We start from the raw sequence: 22,197 nt of genomic DNA, 5'->3' as shown, positions 1-22,197 counted from the left end.
ACCCAATACTTCTTTTCCTCTCTTACTGATATCATTTTCTTTCTCCTCTGCTTTCGAGAACCTTCCCATCCCTCTTTCCATTTCTTCTTCACATTTAAACTTCACAAATTCTATTCCATAAATGAAACTCTCATGGTAAGAATTATACACCCAATCAAAGTTATCATCTAATTCTACAAATATTCTTGGATAAATTTTGGAGTTTGGACAGTGCTCTAAGAAAAAGGAGAAGATTACCCATTTATTGAAAGTTGTTCATTGAAACTCTGAGAATAGGTGGAGATTGCTTCAGGGGTCATTCCGGAAGGCATTGCTAGGAACGAAATTGATTCGCCATAGTTGTGAGTTGATAACGATCATTATCACATATTTTCACTATTAATATTATTGATATTTTGATAAACTTTCTATGTTAAAATGTTTATAAAAAAATGGGGAACACTCTTTGAACATTTTTCTTCTCATTGATGCTTATGTTTAAAGTCATCGATATTATTATTATTATGGTCTCTATTTGGATTTGTTTATGACTTATTGGACAAATGGTTGAAATTGAGATTTGGTTGCATATATTATAACGTGTTTTGAGATATATGTTCTTGGGATTTTCGGTACTAATATGTGCTTTATTTGGGTTTGGATATTACTCGTGATTTATAAAGTAGATGAATTAAAATGGAGAATTTGATTATATGTATTTTCATAATAATTTAGCTATGTTGTGGAACATGGTTTTGAAGTAATTGTTTTTGAATTTATCTACTCTGTTTGAATTTGAATTTGCTTATGATTTATAAAGTATTAAATTTTCAATTGAGTTTTGACGGTAAATATTTTGGCGTAAGTTTCGATTTGTTGTGAAAGATGGTTTTCGATGTACGTTTATTGAAAATTAAAGTTATATGCTGACGACCTAGGTGCACCTAGTATGTGATTTCAAGTAGGTAGAATTACCCCATTAGATGGAGCCGCCCCTATGGAAAGGCCACCATTAGGAGGAGAGGGTTATCAATGAGAGGTAAACTCCCTAATTGAAAATGTTTTAGACTTTGTTTTGAGTCGAGCGAAAAGAGCTATCCGTTAGATGGAGCCGCCCCTATGGAAAGGCCACCATTAGGAGGAGAGGGCTATCAACGAGATGGAGCTAGTTCTCGATTCACCAATTTTGTTTATTTTCACTAAATGGAGTTTTCTTTATTTTCTTTAAAGGTTTTTATTAAGATTTTCGGCAATATATTTTAAAGGCTTTATTTTGATTTTCATGTCTTTATGATGTTGGATTTTCATTGAGGTATACCCATTTGTTTGGAAATATTTACAATGTGTGGATTTTCATGCGTATAAACGGTTGCGGTTTATAAGAATGTTATACGGCTACTAGATTTGTAAATTAATATTAGATTTTGAGAAATGAAAATAATCGTGCTCTTGTGTGTTTCCCTTCTAGTCGGTGGTGGTTGTTGTCTCTCACTAAGTCCTTGTGACTTACTCTTTCATTTTCTATTTTTTTCAGATTTCCAAGCAGCTAAGTAGTGAGCTGCTAGTAGACTCAAGTTCATCCGTGTCACTCTTTTTGGTAGGCTTCCTTGACGAATGTCTTTATTGTTTTATGTATATGTTAAGTCAAGTATCTGCAGCTATTTGGAGTTTAGAAATGTCTCATTTTGAGTTGTACAAATGTGTAAAATGTCACTTTGAAATTCTGATTGATGATAATAGTTTATGAACAGGATTTACATCTTGGTAATGTTGAAATTATAGGTGTTACTCTGTCGAAATTTCAGTAAACATGATTTTAAATTGAAAGTTAACTTGAAAATCGTTTATTTAATTCTTTAGTCATCAGGCTTGCACAACTATAAGGTATTAGTTCGTGCGCCGGTCACGATTATATTTTAGGGTCGTGACATTTAACATCGTAAGGAATGACACTCTTGATATGTTTAATATATCCCCTTTTGTAATATCGCGCTTAAAAACACTGTCGAATTATTTGTTAGTTAATATCATTCTTGAGACGTAAGTAAGGGCGAAATGAGAATTTCACATAAGAAGATTTTTCAAGACCGTATAATATCATCCCAACGGACTTAAGGAGTTAAAATGGTTACGAGATAATGGAGGGTAATTAAGTTATTTCTCTTGAAAGGTAATTTGGTCATTTGGGACATAAATTTTTTTTAGAAATTGGGCCATTTTTCTCCCACTTTCTCTAAGCTTCTAAACCATTCCAAAAACATTTTGCTCTTTTTCCTTCTCTCAACTCACGGCTCTTCCTTCCTCCTACACCCAATCTCCATTTCATCTCTATACCTTTTATTAAGATATATGCAAGCTTGCCTTCATATTTTTATTATGTAGTGTGGAGTGTACAGCCAGCTGAACCTCTCATCTCCTCCCATTTTTCCTTCTCAACCGAAGTTTTTTTTTTCCTCCCTTTACTTGATAGATGTTGAACTATGTGTTGGGATGATGTTTTATGTTTGACTTGCTATTAGAAGCAAAGGATTTAAAGAAGGCTGAAACTATTTGAAGGAAGTGGTACAAAGATTAAGACTATTGCAGAAGCATAAGCTGTCCATAAGCTGATTTTGGCTTTGAGATGGTTGATGTTTGATTCATTTTTGGGCAGAAGCTTAAGTTGTTTCGAGGGATTGCAGTTGTTTTGGAAGGAACCAGAAGAGCTTAAATGGGCAAAAACAAACTCTTGGTGCAAGGATTGAAATGGTAATGTTTGTACATGCTGTTTGCTTAGAGAAAGAGTGGTTTTAGAGCTGTTATGTATGTTTGAAATGGAATCTTGGAAGCAAGAAGTGAGGAAGAGGAAACTAGGGCTGAAGCTTGAAGTTTGGGCTTAAAGAGGTGAAACCCGTATTTGGGATAGGGCTCCACTAAAACGTATTGAAGTCTAGGGACGACTTTGAAGTATGGAGGCTAATGTAAAATTTGTGTTGAACCAAGGATTAAGTTGTCGATATTTAAGCGGCTGCAACTATGGATTTTTCGTTGGAGGATCGAATAGAGACAGAGGTGAAGAGCGATGACTGATGCTCAATTGATGCTTAAATTGTTCAAGAGTTCAGAATAAGATGAGGTGAGTTCCTTTAGTTAGAAAACCCACCTTTGGGTAGTAAATTATACCATTAAATTGCTAATGTGTGATTATGAGTTATTAGAATAAGTTGGCATAATTATAGCATGACTGTTATGTCATATGAATGGCACTTTTGAAACAGAATAAATATGAGATATTAGAATGATTATTTCTGAATTAGGTATCCTTATTAGTGTATTCTAAAATATCTTTTATGTTAATAAGTATGTTGATGTTAGTATAAATGTTGGAGGGAAATTCTATCAAGGCAATTGATGTATATAATTATAGAAATGATTTGAAAGAAAATTTGAAATGCAATCTATGAGTAATATGCTCACAGTGAATTATAGAAAATAACAGAAAAATGGAAATGAGGAGAAAAATTGAAATGAGTAACATGCTCATAGAAAAAGAAAGAAAGAAAGAAGAAAAAATGAGAATATTAAGAAAAACTTCGTTTGCTGGAACAAAGAGATAATGCAACCTATGAACAAATTGTTCATAGTATTTTAAAACTGACATCTGTTTGCTGCAGCGAAGAGATAATGCAGCCTATGAGTTAAGTGCTCATAGTATTTTAAAATTTATATCCGTTCGCCACAACGAAGAGATAATGTGGTATATTTCCGTTCGCCACAACGAAGAGATAATGTGGTATATTCCGTTCGCCACAATGAAGATATAATGTGGTATATTTCCGTTCGCCACAACGAAGAGATAATGTGGTATATTCCGTTCGCCACAACGAAGAGATAATGTGGTATATTCCGTTCGCCACAACGAAGAGATAATGTGGTATATTCTCGTTCGCCACAACGAAGAGATAATGTGGTATATTCCGTTCGCCACAACGAAGAGATAATGTGGCATATGTACAAATAATGGAAAGAGATAAATGATGAAATAATTTATATTGAGTGATACAAATGAGAAAATATTTTATATTGATGAGATAATTTATATTGAGTTGTATAAATGAGAAAATAATTCATATACTTTATTGATAGTAAATTCACATCATGAGATTCGATGATAAAGTATACAAGAAGTGTATCAATATGAAAATTATGTTTGGAATGAATTAGCTACGAAACAATATTTTATGGGAATTTTACTAATCGTTGGAAATGAGGAATTTTAATTATGGAACTCCGGCTTAGTTAGCCGAAATTAGTTATTATCGGAAAAGGATCAGAGACATACTCAGATAAGTATGTCAAAGTATAAGTTATATCGGAATACGATATATTCGATATATGATTGTGATGATTATGCTTATGATTAAAATTACGAGTATGATTATGTTTATTATATGATCAAAATAGTATTTCTGACAGCGATTTTAGTTATCCCCTGATCGCTCAGTTATGTATAATGAAATTGTAATAACCCGAAATGGGTTAAGTTTAGAAACAGATGGCGATCCTAGGTTCCCCGAGGTTGCCTACAGCCTAGGATAGGTGGTACTCACTGAGACATCTTGTCTCACCCAAATCCCTTTTATTTATTTCAGATATACGAGTTATTATACGACAAGATGATACTTGATGAAGGAGTAGAAGTAGCTGGACCATATAAAATACACGTCAGCGGTACTATTTCTGAGTTAACGGGTGAGAAGTTCTATGAATTGTTCAGAGAGTTTTTATTTATTGTAATTTTAATGTACCCGATGCCGAGTTTAACACTCATGCTAGATATCCTATGTAATTTTCTAGTAGGGGTGTTTCACCTTTTGACAAGGGGAAATGGTTTTTTTGTCACGATGAGCATAACTAAATTTGTAATCTCTTTTTTAGTTTGATATAAGATATATTAAATTTTTACTTGACAAAATTTATTTGATTTTAGTATCATTTATTATACAGTATACAAAATTTCATGGTTTTTTTTTGGGAGGAAAATTTCGGTTATAAATATTTTTTAGATTATACTTGCATAATAGATGCAGAGGCCACAGTTTGAACCATGGATACCCTATTTATTCATTTTAAGAGGTGAATTTTTAACCAATAGACTATTTGAACAATTTTTTTTAATGATTTTAAGAATTATGTTTAAGTACCTTTAAAAAAAAAAAGAATTAATTTTTAAATAAATTAAAATACTTTATAACTCTAATTACAATAAAATTAAGTTCTTCTTGTAAAAAATTAAGTTGTTTTATTTAGGAAAAAATTATATAAAATTAAATAATAAAAAAAAAAAAAGAAGGTATATCATGAAATGCAGAATCCACACAACGCAATCACGCAAAACCTAACCAACGCACTTGACGCTCCTCCACAGCCGCCGCCGTTAATTCCAGTTTGATAATGGATGATTCAACAAATCGCAACCTCATTAAGATAATGGATGATTTAACAAATCGCTACCTCATAGTAATCAAAAGTCGCATCGATGAACTAGAGAGATATCCAACCAACAATGAACAACTCGCTCGCATTGATGAGTTGAAGATTATTCTTGAAATTCTTCTTGCAATCCCTCCTCCACCGCTGTCGGCCATGGTTGATTTTTCAGATATCGAAGTCATACGCTTAATCAAAAGTCGTATCGAGGAACTAAAGGTATTTCCAATCTACAGCGAACAAGTAGTTATTAAGGAGGTGGATAATCTTCTTGTAATTCTTCATCATCTTAACAAAGAAGATGTCGACATGGAAAACCTAAATTCCAGTTTTACTCGCGCCGCAATAGTCCGAATCAATAGGCGTATCGATGAACTAAAGGAAGGTCCAACCAATAAACGAGTTATTAGTGAGTTTAGTTGTCTTCGTCGATCTTTTGTTCGTCTTCTCGAAGGTCAGGTCCACGATGATTTCAGTGAAGTACGTCTCGTTAAGGCTATTGTCGACTTGCTTTCCTTTGCTTCACCGAAACATAGTTCCTTTGATCCAGATTGGGTTGATAACCCAGATAACATTCCTTACTGTGATCCGATGCTTCTTCTTGATGAAAATGATTTGGAAACTATCCATCAATTTGTTTCGAGACCTTATGTTTACACCAATATGCTTATTAGGGACGCTATTTCGGAATTCTGTATCAATGCTAACTTGTGGCTTTTATGCAATTCTGATGATGCTGATGCTGATACTGCTGTTCATCGTGTCAGATTGAAGAAGATCATTTCTGCAATCAACAATCTAGTAAGTCCCTAATTAGTTTGGTTTTTAAGAATTTTAAATTTGGTTAAAATTAGTTATATATATTACCTTGGTTATCGGTACTGTTATGTGCTGGTGTGTGTTAGGAACCCGATTCATCGACAATGAGTATGTTATTTATGAAATTAAAAGATAAATGCAAACAGATGAATATCCGATGCCCACAGAGCAAAGCTCCTACAGTGGCAAGACACCCTCCCACTCTTTCCTCACATCACTCAATCCATATGCTCCCTGCCCTGCCACATAATGGGTTTGGACAGAAGATTTGCTGCTAATTTATTATTTGGGCCCAGATTCTCCTTTATGGCCCTATTTTGGCCAATGCCTGAATGGATATCGTCTCCGTAGAAAACCTCTTTGAGGACGTACCTTCCACAACAATTGTCTCTATATCCACATAAGTTCTATTGTAAGCATAGCCAGTGTTATTATCAACTAGAGTTGTTAGGTGCTTTGTCTTGCTTCACCTTGTATTTCTGTTTTCCATGTTGAAGAGGGGATTGCAGCTCTTTCATTATATCCTGAGCTGTTATTTTGTCTATGTTTGCTCACTACTCCTTGTTCTCTTTATTTGTGTTGGTTGATACTATGACATGCTGGATGGGTACTAGAATTAATAGACCTCTATGAATCAAAATCGTCCCCAGACATGTTTTTGATTGATAATTGGACTAAATTTTGAGGGAGAAAATGGTCCTTTAATTGCATTCTGTTATGTTTATTGAGGTGTTAAGTGGTTGGATAGCTAGATAAAAGAGGGTTGGCTTAATTCGAACATGTTTTATTACTTGACACGAGAGCAGAAGTGAACAATTATATCCAATTCATTGACATTGTTGTGGGCTACATATCAAATGACACAATATTATATAGTTTAGAATATGCACTGTCTGGTTTCATGTAATGCACTAATGTGTTGGTAGGTGTCATTGTTTTGGAAGAAATCTTGTGTCCGTGGCTAGGACACTTTTGTACTCATGCTAAAGTTTAGATTGTTTTCTAGTTTGTCTTTGTTCTGTGTAACATCTATTGTAATACTCTCTATCTATACAATGTATACTATTATGTAGATTATTTTGAATGAGTTTAATATTTGCATGTTTTTTCAGACACTGGAAATGGAAAGTGAAAAACTCTCTGCCGACAATGGCCAGCAATCTAATAGTCGAGATGGAAAACGATTGAAAAGTCTGATGAACAACAGGAAAAGAACTCTGTAAGGATTTTGTTATTTTTTTCTCTTCTTCTTTTGAAGTCACATGGTTCATGACTTTAATGTCATCTGTCAATGTGTCTGCGATATGTTTTTATACATATGTTAGCCCACATGGATGCATGTGCTTGTTAGCTAGTCTTACAAGGAAAAACTGCAACTTTTAACATCAAGCAAGCATTTTAATTGTTCAGAGTTAAGGATGTACAAAACCAAAGAATAATGTTTGGTAATTGATTAAAATGCAATAGGTTCTGATGGAGCATGATGGTGAAGATGCTGATGCTGTGATGCTGGAGTAAAATGTGAGATGTTAGAGCCAAATGAAGGAGATGGTCCAACGAAGGAATTTGTGTTTGTTCATTTGTGTTCTTTCAATTGCCCAACTTTGCACTCAAAACAGCTCTCGTCTATCTTAATTGGAGTACTAGTGTGGACGTTATTTAATAATTAAAACTATGTCATAATAAAAATATCAGTGTACTATGCATCTGAGCATTATTTTCTGTGAATATCAGGGCTAAATGGTCAGAATATTAAACAATGGATTTGATACTTCTTAAATGACTGTGCTATCTGCATATTTTAATTTTGACCATTGACTTGACAAAGACATGGCACACTTTGCTTCTTGCTCATTCTTATTGTGTATAAGTTTAAACGTGTTCGTAGAATATATCAACAGATCAGAATTCAAATTAAACAAGAGTAGTGAGTACAATTAGAAGTAAACAGATATAATTGATCTAACTAAAAATTCAATTTAACAATAAATCGATTCTGCAGAAGAGCAACTGATTTAAAATTTTTAGGTAGAGCTTTCCAATTACATTCAACTTCCAACCATCCTCCATGAGGAAAACCTGAAAAAAGTGGATGTGGTGTAGGAAATGTAGAATGATATTGTGAAGTTTAGTTATATTTTGTTCAATAACTGAGGTTCAAACTTCATTCAGTTTAGGATCAGATTGACTTTCATTCATTTTACACCGCTAATTTTTTTTTTTTAAATAAGGAAACTTGCCAAAGAGGCAAGCCCCAAAGATAAATATTGATAACGAGAAACAAAGATACAAAAGAGAGCGGGGGAAAACAACCTAATCCTCTAGAGAATTAACAAAATCTGAAATAGGGTAAACCTAGCCTATTTCTAGTAATGTCTACTCTAATTTGAGAAGGTAACTGATCCCACCAAAGAAGAGAGTTTGTAGATTAACCAGATGCAGCAAGTTTGTCGGCACAATGATTTCCTACTTTGTAAATGTGAGTAACAATCAGGGTCATGGATGAGAGGAGAATGTAAGAAGTTATCTTATCTATTCCTTAATCACCAAGGAACAGTAGATTTTGACTCGAAAGCTTGCGTAACCAACAGCTAAACTTGTTATGTTTAAGCATACTCTATGTAATTGCTAATATATGATAGCTTCGTTTATATTTCCACCAGGTGTCGATGATTTACTGGGAAAATATGGCAATCGTATGGAGCATTTAACGACTTTTTTGACGCAATGTGAAAAGAATCACACTGAGCTCCATGAAGAACCAACGTATGTAGGTGATCTTGCTCAAGGGTCATCAAATCTTGAGATATAAATTGCTGGACCATTCTGTTGTTAGAACGAACCATGAATGCTCGAAATGTGATTCCAATTTTTTAGCATGTTAATAATCAATGATTAGAAAAGGGATTAAGAACTCATCACTATTTTAGCAAGCAATGCAACCACTCACAAATTCGAATTTGTTCTTCACACATATTCTTTGTTTTGGAACAATGCGCATGTCCTAATGTGACTTAGCACTCACTTCCTATAATTTCCCCTTCATGTCTTATTCCTCACAACAACATTTGATCTATCTCTCTTAAAAAACACAAATTTTGGCCAAAATAATTCAAAATTAATTTCAACACACTATCTAGTGTGAATAAACTCTGATTTTACTGGGTAAAAATTCCTGTTTTTGTTGTGTTAAAAAGTCTTTTTCTTTTTCTTTTACAAAAAGTATGATAGTCTTTTGTCGATATAAGCCTGACATATTTCTATAAAGAGCGGGATCTGTTGACATCAGGTGTAAGTCATAAGACTTGCACCAAATCTGAACCGTTTAACATATGTCAAATGGCTCATAACACTCCATCTATAAATAAGTTTTATGTCATAAAATAACCTAGCGTTCATTTTGGGGGATTAGGCTTTGGTCTAGTTGTGATCTCATAGTGAACAGATTTCTTTTTTGGCACAACAAAAATTATTCTAAATAAAAAAATAGTTGGTTCAATAGTTTCTTTTGAGAGGATTGGTTCAATAGTTAGATGTAGAGATTGGGAGTTCTATCCTTATTCATAACACAATATTAACGTATTAATATTTATCATTTTAAAAAACTAAACTCGAGATTAAAATTGAGCTCCATTAATGAAATAAGATCAAGGGATACCAAGTTGGCTCAATAGTTTTATGTATAGATTGAGAGTTCTATCCTTATTCATAGCACAATATTAACATTTATCATTTTTTTTTAAAGTTTAAGCCATAATTAAACAAATTTTAATTTAATATAACATTTTTTTATGAGAATTAAAAGCCAAATCCACTATATTTATATTGACATAAAACTGTCCTCGTGAGCTTAGCTCAGTTGGTATGGACAATGCATAATATATGCAAGGTTTAGGGTTCAAACCCCGGCCACCACAAAAAAAATAAAAAAATATTGACATAAAACTTATTTAACCTTATTAGATTCTATCAATATTATTTTAAGGAGAATTCTTCCATGGAAAATTTTTTTAAGGAGAATTCTTCCCTGGAAAAAAAAATTTACCACACAAAATTTCCAAGTTTTTTTCTTGGTTACAAAAAAATTTCCGAGTTTAATCATACAAGGAAAATAGAAAGGTATGCTTGTATTGAATCATACGATTGATTGATACAACAACACATATATAGGATGGCAGACTACGAACACGTGATAAGGGACTTAGGCACCTTATCACATATGGACAAAGTTGGTTGGGAAGGAACAACATCGTACAATGGAGATTAATCACCACTAAACAGCGGTAAATACGGCTACTGCCATTGATCTGCAATATTAATTCTCACCCTTTTTCTCTAAAGAAGATTTTTTTTCTCTAAAGAAGATTTTTATAGAGAAAAGGTTCGATCTATATCATTTATTTTCTGCTATCAATTAGCAACAAGTATCCTTGGTCGTCATAATCTCCATACTAAAATTCATTTATGTTAGTGTAACTGCTGAGAGGGTGTTTTCTTCTTTTCAGTCAAAAATGGTGTAAACATCAATAGAACTCCAAGTCCTCCAGCAATATTCAGGACAAAAAAGACCATATGAGTTCCTGCAGTTATGCACAACATAGAGCTTCAGGTCTCCAATCAACCCTAATCCCGTCTTTTTTGGCGGGTCTAAATAATTATTTTGAAAAAAAAGTTTTCCAAGAAATCAAACCGGGTACTTATGATAACACCTTAGAGCTTTTACCACTAAACCACTAACATTTTTATTGAAATATTGTTGCTTCTAAAATAGATATGCAATCCTAAAGGCCTTTTTTTTAAGCTACCAACACTCATTTTTATTGTGTTTATTTCCACGTTTGATTTCGTTCACATAAATTAGTTTATGAGTTTGGTTCCATATTCATTTTTGTTGATGCAAACAGAATGTTTCTAATTTTCTTTTTTGAGATTTTGTATGTTGACACTCTCAATCATACTTAGTTTGATTGTTTCTATTACTTTGAATGTAATTTTAAAATTAATAATATAATCAGTTTTCTTATTTATGTGATGTAAATATTGACTCATTAAAATTAGTTGAGCATCATACCTGGGAGGAAAGATGCATTCATCCGTTTTTGTGACCAAGCTAATCTGGAATGAACAAAATATAAGATCAGAATAAGAAAACTGAATATATTATACTGTTTTCAATATATTGTTGTAGTCGAAAATGAATTATATATATATATATATATATATATATATATATATATATATATTTTTTTTTTTTTTTTGAGAACAAATATATATATATATATATATATATATATATATATATATATATATATATATATATATGCCAAGTATTCACTTTATTTTACCAAGGCATGAGTTAGTCACAACATTTTTTTTGGTTACATTGCTAAGAAAAGAGGAAACAGACAGGAAAAAAGAAAGACAGAAAAAAAAGGGGAGTTAACGCCTTAAGAAAGGTGTTCCTAAAGCATCCATCTGCAGCAAGGGGAGGATGCCTTCTGGAGGGTTGGAGTGAATGGTCAGCTCCGCATCGTTTGAAGCTCCAAGCTTAGCAAAAAAATCAGCACACTGGTTCCCTTCTCTTAGCGAGTGGTGAAGAGAGAAGTTTCTAGGAGCGATGAGGTCCTTGATATTCTGGACAAGCACAGCATAAACATGATAATGGTTTAACTCCTCTTTGATCAGATTCACAGTTTGGATAGAGTCCGAATAGCATGCCACTTCCTCACAATTCATGTTAATAGCTAGCATAACACCTTGATAGAGTGCTGTAAGCTCAGCGAAAAGAATATCCTGAGAGTGATTGATGAATCCTGAGAACGCAGAGATGTAATTACCGGAATGATGCCTGAGAATGCCGCCAAAACCTGCCCTGATGGGGTCCCCATAGCAGCTGCCATCGACGTTCAGAATTATACACTGGATGTTGTTATTATTCCAGCGAATGAATCTGTCCGGCGACGGGGCTGCTGATGAGTTGAAGAAGGCCGATTTGATAGATTCCACCAGACTGAATATGTTGCTGCACAAATGGTTTGCTGACAGAGTTTTGTTACCGAGACACATCAAATTACGGTGCCTCCAAATCCACCATAATCCCGACAGGAAGAGAATCGATTGAGAAGAATTGACACCATCTTTCAACCAGTCCTGAATCGAATTTGAAGAGAAGAAAGTGTGGGATGAAATGCCAATTTTCTTCCATATATCCATAGAATAAATACAGTCCCTCAGGCAATGGAATAACGACTCAACCTGTTCACCGCATCTAGAGCATAAAGGTGAATTAACCATGTTTCTGTGATTCAGTAAGGCTAAAGTAGGAACAGATTCATGACTTGCTAGCCAAACTAAAAATTTAATTTTTTCCGGAACTTTCAATCTCCAAATCCAACTCCAAGAAGTGTTGTGGTGGACATCAGTATCATTGTGAGAAATTAACCAATTATACCCACTATTAGCTGAATAAATCCCATTTTTGTTTTGAGGCCAGATGATGGCATCTGCAATTGAGGGATTAAAAGTCATCCGGATGTTGTTAATGAGATCAGCAAGGTTTGGAGGGAGCATGGTGTAAAGATGTTGGGTGTGGTTTCCATCATTTGTAATAACCTCATGAACTGAAAGGTGAACGTCATGAATGTCGACAAACGGGACCTGGGTACCAAGAATTCCATGATGACTCCAATTGCTGTACCAAAACGAAGTGTTACCTGAGCCTGCTCTCCACTTGAATCCGTTTTTTAGAACATTTTTTGCACGGATTATTGAGGACCAAATAGGAGAGCTATTACGATGAGCTGAAGCATTGAAGAGGAACTCCGGGCCACTAGAATAATTACTGGACAAAAGATTGATCCAAAGTTTATCATTTTTTTGAATCAAATTCCAGACAAGTTTTCCAAGAAGGCTGGTGTTAGCTTCCCTTGCTGTTCTAATGCCGAGCCCCCCAAGATTCTTCGGGCTAGCAATTTTTTTCCAGTTAACAAGATGCACGCCTTTGTTGTTGTTGCCTTTCCAAATAAAATTGCGAGTTGTCTGATCAATGTTGTCGCAAATATTTTGAGGGAGCCAATTGATCTGCATATAGTAGGTTGGAATGGAAGATAATACTGATGATGCAAGAGTCAATCTACCTGCTTTGTTGAGAAGTTTGCCTTTCCAGGAAGCTAATCTATTCTGCATTTTTTCAATGATGAATGTGAAATCACTCCTTTTTGGCCGCCCCTTTAGGATAGGGAAGCCTAGATATTTATCAAGAGAGGTGGTGCATCTGATTCCGGATAAAGTAGTGAGCTTGTGAATCTTAGCTTGCGGTGTACCTGTTGAGAAGAAAGCTCGAGATTTGGCCAAATTGATCTTTAAACCCGAAGCCTTGCTGAACTCTTCAAACAATTCTGACACAACTTTAAATTGAGAAGATTTTGCCTTGGTAAAAAGAAGAACGTCGTCCGCAAAAAAGAGATGAGATAAAAAAGGCCCAGAATTGTTGATTTGGACAGGTTCCCACCTCCTCTGATTAACTGTATTGCTGATGGCAACAGAAAGCTTTTCCATACACAATATAAAAAGGTAAGGTGAAAGGGGATCACCTTGTCGAAGACCATGAGTAGGCTTAAACTGGGAAAGCTTGTTACCATTCCACAAAATAGAGAAAGTGGAGGAGGAGACACAATGCATAATGAGCTTGGTGGTGATTTCCGGAAAACCGAAATCAAGCAAACAATTTTGAAGGAATTCCCAATTGACATTATCAAAGGCTTTTTCCAGGTCCAATTTAAAAGCCACAATGCCTTTCTTCTTTTTAGATTTCCTCATGAAATGAACAATTTCCTGCAAAACAATTGAATTGTCAGTGGTGCCCCTACCAGGTAGAAAACTACTTTGATAGGGGCCAATAATAACATTAAGAATGGGTCTGAGACGGTGAACCAACACTTTGGTGATGAGCTTGTACACAATATTGCAAAGGCTTATGGGTCTAAAGTCTTTGAAGGTGCTAGGAGGGTCGGTTTTAGGAATAAGAGCAATGAGAGTGTCAGAAATTTGTGGGTCGAAGGTACCAGTTTGGAAAGCAGATTGGACCATATGAAAAATATCATCTCCAACAATGTGCCAATATTGCTTAAAAAATATGCATTGGAATCCATCTGGTCCTGGCGCTTTGTATGGTTTCATAGAGTTAAGGGCGTCTAGGACTTCAATTTTGGTGACGGGTTTGGTGAGGGAGTTAGCATCTAGCTCATCAATGGTTGGGTGATTTCCTGGGTTAAAAGTGCGGTTTTGGTTGGGCTGGTTTCTAGTAAAAAAATCTTTGAAATATTTATGGGCTTCATCTTGGAGGATGTCACTATCGGTAGTCCATAAGCCATTTGGGAGTTGTAGGCTATGGATTTTGTTTTTCTTTCTGCGGATAATGGTTTGGGTGTGAAAGAACGAGCTGTTTTTGTCACCAAATTTAATCCACTTCTCTCTAGACTTTTGATACCAAAGCATCTCTTCTTGATAAAGAATATGATTGTATTCTTGCTGAAGTTCTTTTTCAAGGAGAGTATGTCTAAGAGAATCAACTCTTTCAAGATATTCTTGTACCCCTTTTAGCCTGTTTTCCACATGCTTTTTCCTTCTAAATATATTACCAAAGACATCATGGTTAAAAGTGATAGAGTTTTCTTTGACAATATTAAGAGCGGTGACAGAATTGTGGTTAGCGGAGTTCCAAGAGTTTCTTACCAGATGCTCATAATCTTTATGGTCAATCCAGGCAGCTTCGAAACGAAAAGGTCTGGACCCTCTTGCTAGGGGAAGGCCACCAAAACGGAGGAGAAGAGGATTGTGATCAGAGTGGAGCCTACAAAGCACCTCCACGAAAGCTTCAGGGAAGGACATGCGCCAATCAATGTTTGCCAGTCCACGATCAAGTTTTTTGGATAGGATTCGAATACCATTATTGTTGCGGTGCCAAGTAAACCTGCCGCCTGTTGTTGAGATGTCCAGAAGGTTGCAGTTGTCCATAAATGAAGAGAACAAGGCTGCTCTATTATGCTGGAAAATGCCCCCTCTTTGATCGCTAGGTAGAAGAGTTTCGTTGAAATCACCAATAAGCATCCAAGGACCAGTGATAGAGTGACTGATGGATGAGAGGTAATTCCAAAAATTTGTGCGCATGGTGGGGTTGGGACTAGCATACACGCAAGTGCAATATGTTGTTGCATTACCACGGCTTATAGTGAAAGTAATGGAGTATTGGTTAAAGCCCAGGACAGTAGAGGTAGTGTTAGCTGCAGTATGAATCATAAGCCAAATTCCTCCAGCGTGGCCGTTTGCTTCTACAATATGAATAGGGGAGTAGCCATTGTTGTGCCAAAACGAGTCAAGGCTACTATACGGTGTATGAGTTTCATAAATGGCTAAGTACGTGGGATTATACTTTCTCAATAAATCTTTCAGTTGCCTTCTTGCATTATTGTTTTGGGCCCCTCTGATATTCCAAGAGAGGACTGAAGTATCTAGAAGAGGTTCCATAAAATAATGAGGAAAGATTGGACACTGATAAATAAGGCTAGGTGATCATGTCCTCCTTGTTGTTGCTGGAGGTATCCGGATGTTCTTCACTTCCTTTTTCATTCACTTTCATAGCAGCAAGGTTTTCTTGGCAAGACATGGCTTCATCTTCCAAAACATGAGAGAATTGGTCGATGCTGTTACTGGGAATTTCATGCAGTTGGGGAATTTTTAAAGTGGGGGTGGCAGTTTGGTAATTTGTGTTCTTGGGGGGGGTAGACGAAATGGATTGGGGTGGGGTCATGCTGGCTTTTGTTTGGTTGACTTTTGTGGGGTTAAACACTTCCAACGTGACCTTATCTAGGATTGGCTTATTATGGTTTTGTCTTATTTGCTGGGAGGGACCACTACGATTGGCTTTAGGAATGAAAGAGAGATTAGGAATGATTGGGTCATCATGGTCACTATTTTGACGGCGACGTTTCAAATCAGAAGGGTTATTAGCTTTATGATAGGTCACGTGGGAGTTAGGTTTTGGAGTGTGGTTGTTGGTTTTTGTCTGGTGGGCCATGTTAGTCAAAACAGAGAATCTGTTAGGTTTATTTTGATTGGTCGGTTTAGGAAATGTTGACTGATGGTTAGTGGCTGCTTTTTTCTTCCTGGAAACGAGTAACCAATCACCATGTAGGTCTTGTGGTCCTTCATTAATGCTAATAACACCTCCATTAATAATTGTCTCATCCTTATTATTAGCCTTTACCTCATTTCCGTTACTGTTTTGAGACATTGAACGGCTGGAATTGATGTCTGTGTCACGCTGGCTCTGTTGGCTTGCATCATGGTGGCTGGCGGCGGATTGGTGATGGTGGTTTGCCTGGTCCGTTTTGATAGGTGATTGTTGACAGCTTCTCCCCAGATGTCCGTAACAACCACAATTAGTGCAGATTAGGTGTAGCCCTTCATATTGAATCTTATACCAGTGTCCATTGACCCATATTTTACCCACTACTGGAACTGTGAGATCAACCTCAACGCAAACTCGTGCAAACTTCCCTCTTTCCACCTTTAGAGTATTTGTGTCAACTTTGATCGGACGACCAATAGCTGAGGCCATTGCAAGTAAGAAGCTTTCATCGTAATAGACAAGGTTTAGGCCAGGAAAACGTACCCAAACAACTGTGCGTTCCACTTTTGCTTCTGGAGACGCGAATTCAGGAGACCAGTGTGTGACCGCCAAACAATGATCAAAAATCATCCAAGGTCCTCCGGTGATAACTTTCTCCTTGTCTGCCTCTTGATCAAATTTTACCATGTAGAAGCCATTGTCGTTATCCATGATTTCGAATCCGCTTTGAAGCTTCCAGATTTTTTGTAGGCGGTCCTTCATGGTGTTGTAGCCGAGATTCTTTCCTAGCAATTTGAACACCAACGCATCTTTCCATGGTGTGCACAGCTCCTGAAAGGTTTTGGGTTCCAGATAGACCTTGGGGAGGAGGCGGTTGCCGTTTTCTAATTCAATACGGACAAGATTTTTCTCAATCATGTTTTCTTTTTCACGTGTTGGGATAACATTTGTGGTTCCTAGAAGTTTATCTCTAAACGAGGTCTTGGTGTTGGGAGGGTCAGGTGGTTTTTTGACGTGTTGCAAGCTTGGTTCACCTTGAGCAGAGAAGACAAACTCAGAGTTCATCTCTCTCAAATTGAGTTAGTCACAACATTTAATATGCAATCAGAGCATATAAATATATAATTCTCCTATTGATAAGAAAATTTCAGATAAATCAATGGTACACTCACACTGCACCACCTCCAGCTGGACCAATTGTTTTGAATATTGACATTCCAGTCATAGCAATGCCATTAGCTGCCCCTCTTTGACGTTGTTCCTGTTTTTCAAATCAACATGCCATTTATGCCAAAATTTTCTTAAAATATGATCTCAACTATTGGAATGAAATAGTTTAGAATGGAACCAAACATTACCACTGCTCTATTTTGCATAAGAAATAAGCCAGTGATTATGGTCGCCTGAAATCCATCCAAGTAATACAATGAGGTAAGCTTGTAATATAAATAACTATTGTTAGAATCCTAGTCTAGGTCAATTTATAACATAAGCATTTTATGTTAATTACAAAGATTGTTGATTGTTAACTTCAGTCTGATGGTTCATGAGGTGTCGGCTCAGTGGTAAGAGTTTGGTCTTGTAACATCAAGGGACGAAATTCAAATTCCCTCGAGAACGGTTGTAAATTAACTATTAACGACACTTTGATTAATAATACTTTTCAGTGTTTAATGAAGTCAATGCAATACATTTTGAAACTGCATCAATAATGATTGGTTATATAAACAAAACATAATAAACTTACACTTAGAAGATTCTTCAGAAGAGAAGCAATATTAATCACTAGGTATAATGTGATTCCAGAAAGCATTGCTATGAAGGGGTAAATTTGCAAAAGAGGTATGGATAACACCTACATAAGGTGACAAAATAGCAAGACAATTTCAGAACAAGAAACAATGTAATGCTGAGTTGCATTAAACCACTATGAATGGTGAAATATTACCCCGGAGATGCGAGCAAATCTTACAGGTCCAAATGTTTTTTCTAATGATGGGTACAAGGAAAGCTGGTAGACAATAAGACCTATACCTGACCAATGATCATTTGAGAAGAGTTCAATAATTAAGCATTATATCCTGCGAAAATAATGCACAAAATAAAGTATATCTAGGGATGCATATACATATGAAAGATGTACCTGATATTGCAAGAACATCACCAACATTTTCAGTTGTGAAGTTCAAACCACCTAACCTTCTAGGACTAACCGCCCATAATGAGAAGACCTATCAAGAAGTAGAATGATGTTTTCTTATTTATAAAGCCTATTATATGATATATCAGTTCTTTTTCAAGTTAGTTAGAATGAGACAACAAAATAAACAGAGCCATTGATGTATAGAAGGAAAGCAAAGCTCTGTTGCACCGACACTTCAAATAGAAATCACTCCCGGCATTGACATGATACTGTCACATGAGATTTCATTCAATTAATTTATTTTCTCAAATTATTATCAGTGTCATGTTCGTGTATGCATCGGTGCTTTATAGGAGAAAACTCGAAACACATCTATTAAATATCCATAAACTAACTTTATTAAGTAGGAATGGTACCTCTTGATAAGAAATATTATAAAGTGAGAAAATGCAATACACAACAATAGATGACATTAAGGGCCAGTTTAGGAAGAGGTTTTCATTTTTTTGGATTATCTTGTCTTTGCCAGCTCTCCCATTTCTTCCAGTTTCTAAAGCCTCAGCATCATCAATCGACTCATTGCTAAGAGGGTGGTTGTGTAATGTTTCCTACAGTCGAGCAGGTATGCATTTATAGAAAATGTATTGATTGTAAAGTAAAGAGAAATATATATTATTCGCGTGAGCATAAAAAGGGAAGTAAAAGCAGGGCTGAGCTAAAAAACCTACACAAAAAATGTCGCTACATCATGAAATGTCAATATGATAGCATTAGAAAAATGCAGCTATATTGTGATTAAATGGTTATAGTTGTTTAACAAACTATTAATTTATTTATATCACAACCGATAATTTTCTAACCAACGGCTATATGCGTTTAAAGTGAAGTATCACTTCTGAAGAGACAAGTGAGAATTGAGTTGATTTTGGATGCTTGTTTCTGAACCAAAGTGGAATCTGAAAGAACTTTCTATCTGTTATTCAGACCCCTACTTTACTGATACCACATCAAAATCAGTAATAAACTTGAGGAACTTGTATTTGTAAATCAATGATATATATTAGTATCCAATCAAATATACATACCGGAAGCCAGATGCAGGCAATTGCTACCGCAAATGCAAAAGCTGATATTGAAATGGAAGGCAAGAAATATGGAAACCTGCAACAAGATTTATGTTTTGATAATGACAATCAGATTATCTACGATTCGCTTGGAAGAAAAAACTAAATTGATAAAATTTTATGAAACTAAAAATCAAGATAAATTCACTTACTTGTCCCAAAAAGAATCCTTTGGAAATAGATTTGGGTATTTTACAGTTGGCTGCAATATAATTTTCACACAAATTATTAGAGAAAGAAGTAAAAGTGTGCTAAACAAAATAGAAATGTAAGAAGTCTATGTTTGAATATATAAGAAGGATTTCTAAGCTTTATAAGTTTCAATCCTTGATCATGACATATATAGTTAAGGTATAGTATTACTCATGCCATTTTCATATGTCTACAATCTATGGCTATTCTCAGGATCTATTTTCATTACAAAAGGAAAAAGAATAAAGAAGTACCTGAGCCAAATAACCTCCCAAAGCTGGTCCAATTATTAAACCTATGCCCCAAGCTGCACTCAACTGAAATTATATCACATCATTATGAACTATTATTGTTGAATGAGAGAGACCTGAGACATGAGATGGTGAAACTGTGTGTATCAACTATACAACAAAGTCAATTTATATATACTCAAGGCGATAAATACTGATTAAATATAAAAGAAGTTATCTAGGAAGCGTACATGATCATCAGACATGACACTAACATGTAGACATCGATAAGAATTGAAGAAAACATAAGTAACTGAATGTTACCACATGTGTCAATGCCTTATAGGTGTCGGACATCGACACTTTTCAGACAAAGATTATAGAAGCTTACAGTTGAGAGTCCAAGAGCTTGCTTTTCTTCTCGAAAAATTTCAGAGCAGTAAGCCTGTTGTTAGAAAAGGATGTGACAAAAAAATTAACTAAAATCTAAATATACAAATGACAAACATATGATTTCTCTCTGATATGGAAGTATGAAACATTCAGGTATTATTGTGTTGATTGGTACCTTCATTGGTCCAAGCAAACCATTTAAACATCCAAGAAAAAACCGCGTTGTAACAGCCATCCAAAAACTTGTGCTAAGGCCAAATAGTGTGTTGAAAATGATACTGAAATAAAATAATAATCATCATCAATGATGTAATAGAAAACTATATTCGCTCTATTTGGATAAACAACTTATTTTAGCACTTATAGCATAGACTCTTGATATATAAGTACTTTTGTACAAGCTATTTTTATAATAAAAGATAAAATAAAGTCAAATTTTTTCATACGCTATCATGGACAACTTATGGAAATTAGCTGAAAACAACTGATGCACATGTCATAAGTAGTATCCATAAGATCTCTCAAATAGTCTTACGAGTAGACAAACTAAAATACATACATCTATTCAAAGAAAACATAAATGACATATATTCTTACACCGAGATAATCCCTAAAATTGCAACAGGTTTTCTACCATAACGATCTGCTATGACTCCCCACAATATTGATGTCAAAGATCTTCCAAGCATGAATGCAGATCCTACAACATTTTTACAGTGATAGTAGGATCAGAAATAAAGAACTTATGAAGATAAAACACATCAAAGGAAGTTTAAAAAAATAAAATAAAATCTTACCCACATAACCAGCATAAGCACTTATGTCCTCCTCCCTTTCTGCAATATTGAAATCTCTTATCTAAATAAAAAATACTGTTCACATTAAATGTTGGAATACCTTAGCCAAAATGTAGCAACTTTAGATAACAAAAATTGATTCACCTATTGTGCCAGAGATACTTGAAAGAAATAATAATGTCATAAAATTAAAATATATACACTATGATGAATTAAAGTTATTAAACTTACCATGAAATATTGGTAAGGAAAGAGAGATGATATAGGCAGAGCTGTAAAGCACAAATACAATGACATCAGAGATGTATCAATAAGCAATTGACAAAGATCAATTATTATTATCTTATAAAACTATAATATAAGAATTTTTACACCTAAAAGTTTGACAAAGTAACTAAACTGTAACAGAATTTTTATATTTCTTAATAATAGTTATCATGACTAAATTAAAAGAACAATCATGATTCTTTAACAAAGTGAAAATTAATTTCAATGCATAGCTTACAGCTGCATAAAACCACCATCCATATGTTCAAGAGATTTCGAAATGAAACATCAGTTTTGAGCTCTTTTGCTTTGTCAACTTTACAACCAGGGCAATTCTCATAATATTGTTTTTTCAACAATGTCTCTCCAATATTTCCATCTTCCATTTTTTGCAACACAAATCCACAAACTTTTTCTTGCTTCCAGAAAACAATGGTTACAATGTTTGTGTTATGGCCCTCTTCGCCGAATTATTATTATTTTTTATTTGCAATAGGAAAAGGACTAATCAGAAAGACACAAAAAATACAAGAAAATAAATTGGCACTTGTTCTTGAACCAAAAGTCAAAAACAAAGATTTGTGTAGAGCTAGGAGAAGAAAATAACAAAATTCATATAACATTAAAATGTGTTGAAAGAGACATGATTGGATCT

The 22,197-nt window shown here is 34.9% G+C and overlaps 2 protein-coding genes and 1 long non-coding RNA gene across 4 annotated transcripts; 2 read left to right on the top strand and 1 right to left on the bottom strand.

Moving 5' to 3' along the window:
- On the top strand, positions 1 to 4,708 carry LOC146899805 (uncharacterized). 2 transcript variants are annotated; one of them, XR_015023970.1, is made up of 3 exons: positions 1 to 341; positions 1,514 to 1,576; positions 4,611 to 4,708. It is a non-coding gene; the product is annotated as an uncharacterized LOC146899805 (long non-coding RNA). The 2 variants fall into 2 exon arrangements; XR_015023969.1 differs by lacking the exon at positions 4,611 to 4,708 and adding an exon at positions 2,499 to 3,428.
- A 635-nt stretch (positions 4,709 to 5,343) lies between these two features.
- LOC146899804 (uncharacterized) lies at positions 5,344 to 8,078 on the top strand. Its single transcript, XM_085738770.1, has 3 exons — positions 5,344 to 6,249; positions 7,380 to 7,486; positions 7,735 to 8,078. The coding sequence occupies exons 1-3, from the start codon at positions 5,413 to 5,415 to the stop codon at positions 7,739 to 7,741; spliced, it is 951 nt and encodes a 316-aa protein (XP_085594896.1). The 5' UTR covers positions 5,344 to 5,412; the 3' UTR covers positions 7,742 to 8,078.
- A 2,300-nt stretch (positions 8,079 to 10,378) lies between these two features.
- On the bottom strand, positions 10,379 to 22,197 carry LOC146899803 (protein ZINC INDUCED FACILITATOR-LIKE 1-like). The gene is made up of 17 exons (XM_085732815.1): positions 21,781 to 22,197; positions 21,507 to 21,547; positions 21,276 to 21,336; positions 21,076 to 21,178; positions 20,654 to 20,756; positions 20,477 to 20,530; positions 20,110 to 20,172; positions 19,816 to 19,865; positions 19,625 to 19,700; positions 18,956 to 19,147; positions 18,540 to 18,627; positions 18,345 to 18,430; positions 18,144 to 18,251; positions 17,755 to 17,799; positions 17,569 to 17,657; positions 11,339 to 11,382; positions 10,379 to 10,847 (listed from the first exon to the last, which is right to left on the bottom strand). Exons 1-17 carry the CDS (start codon positions 21,926 to 21,928, stop codon positions 10,735 to 10,737), a joined length of 1,464 nt encoding a protein of 487 aa, XP_085588941.1. The 5' UTR covers positions 21,929 to 22,197; the 3' UTR covers positions 10,379 to 10,734.

This window comes from Medicago sativa, chromosome 8 (assembly GCF_051527215.1).
Source record: "Medicago sativa cultivar Bolivia chromosome 8, Bolivia_mono, whole genome shotgun sequence".
In the NCBI taxonomy this organism is placed as follows: Eukaryota; Viridiplantae; Streptophyta; class Magnoliopsida; order Fabales; family Fabaceae; genus Medicago; species Medicago sativa.
Note: the sequence above shows the minus strand (reverse complement) of the source record. Positions and strands in the feature narration are given on the sequence as shown.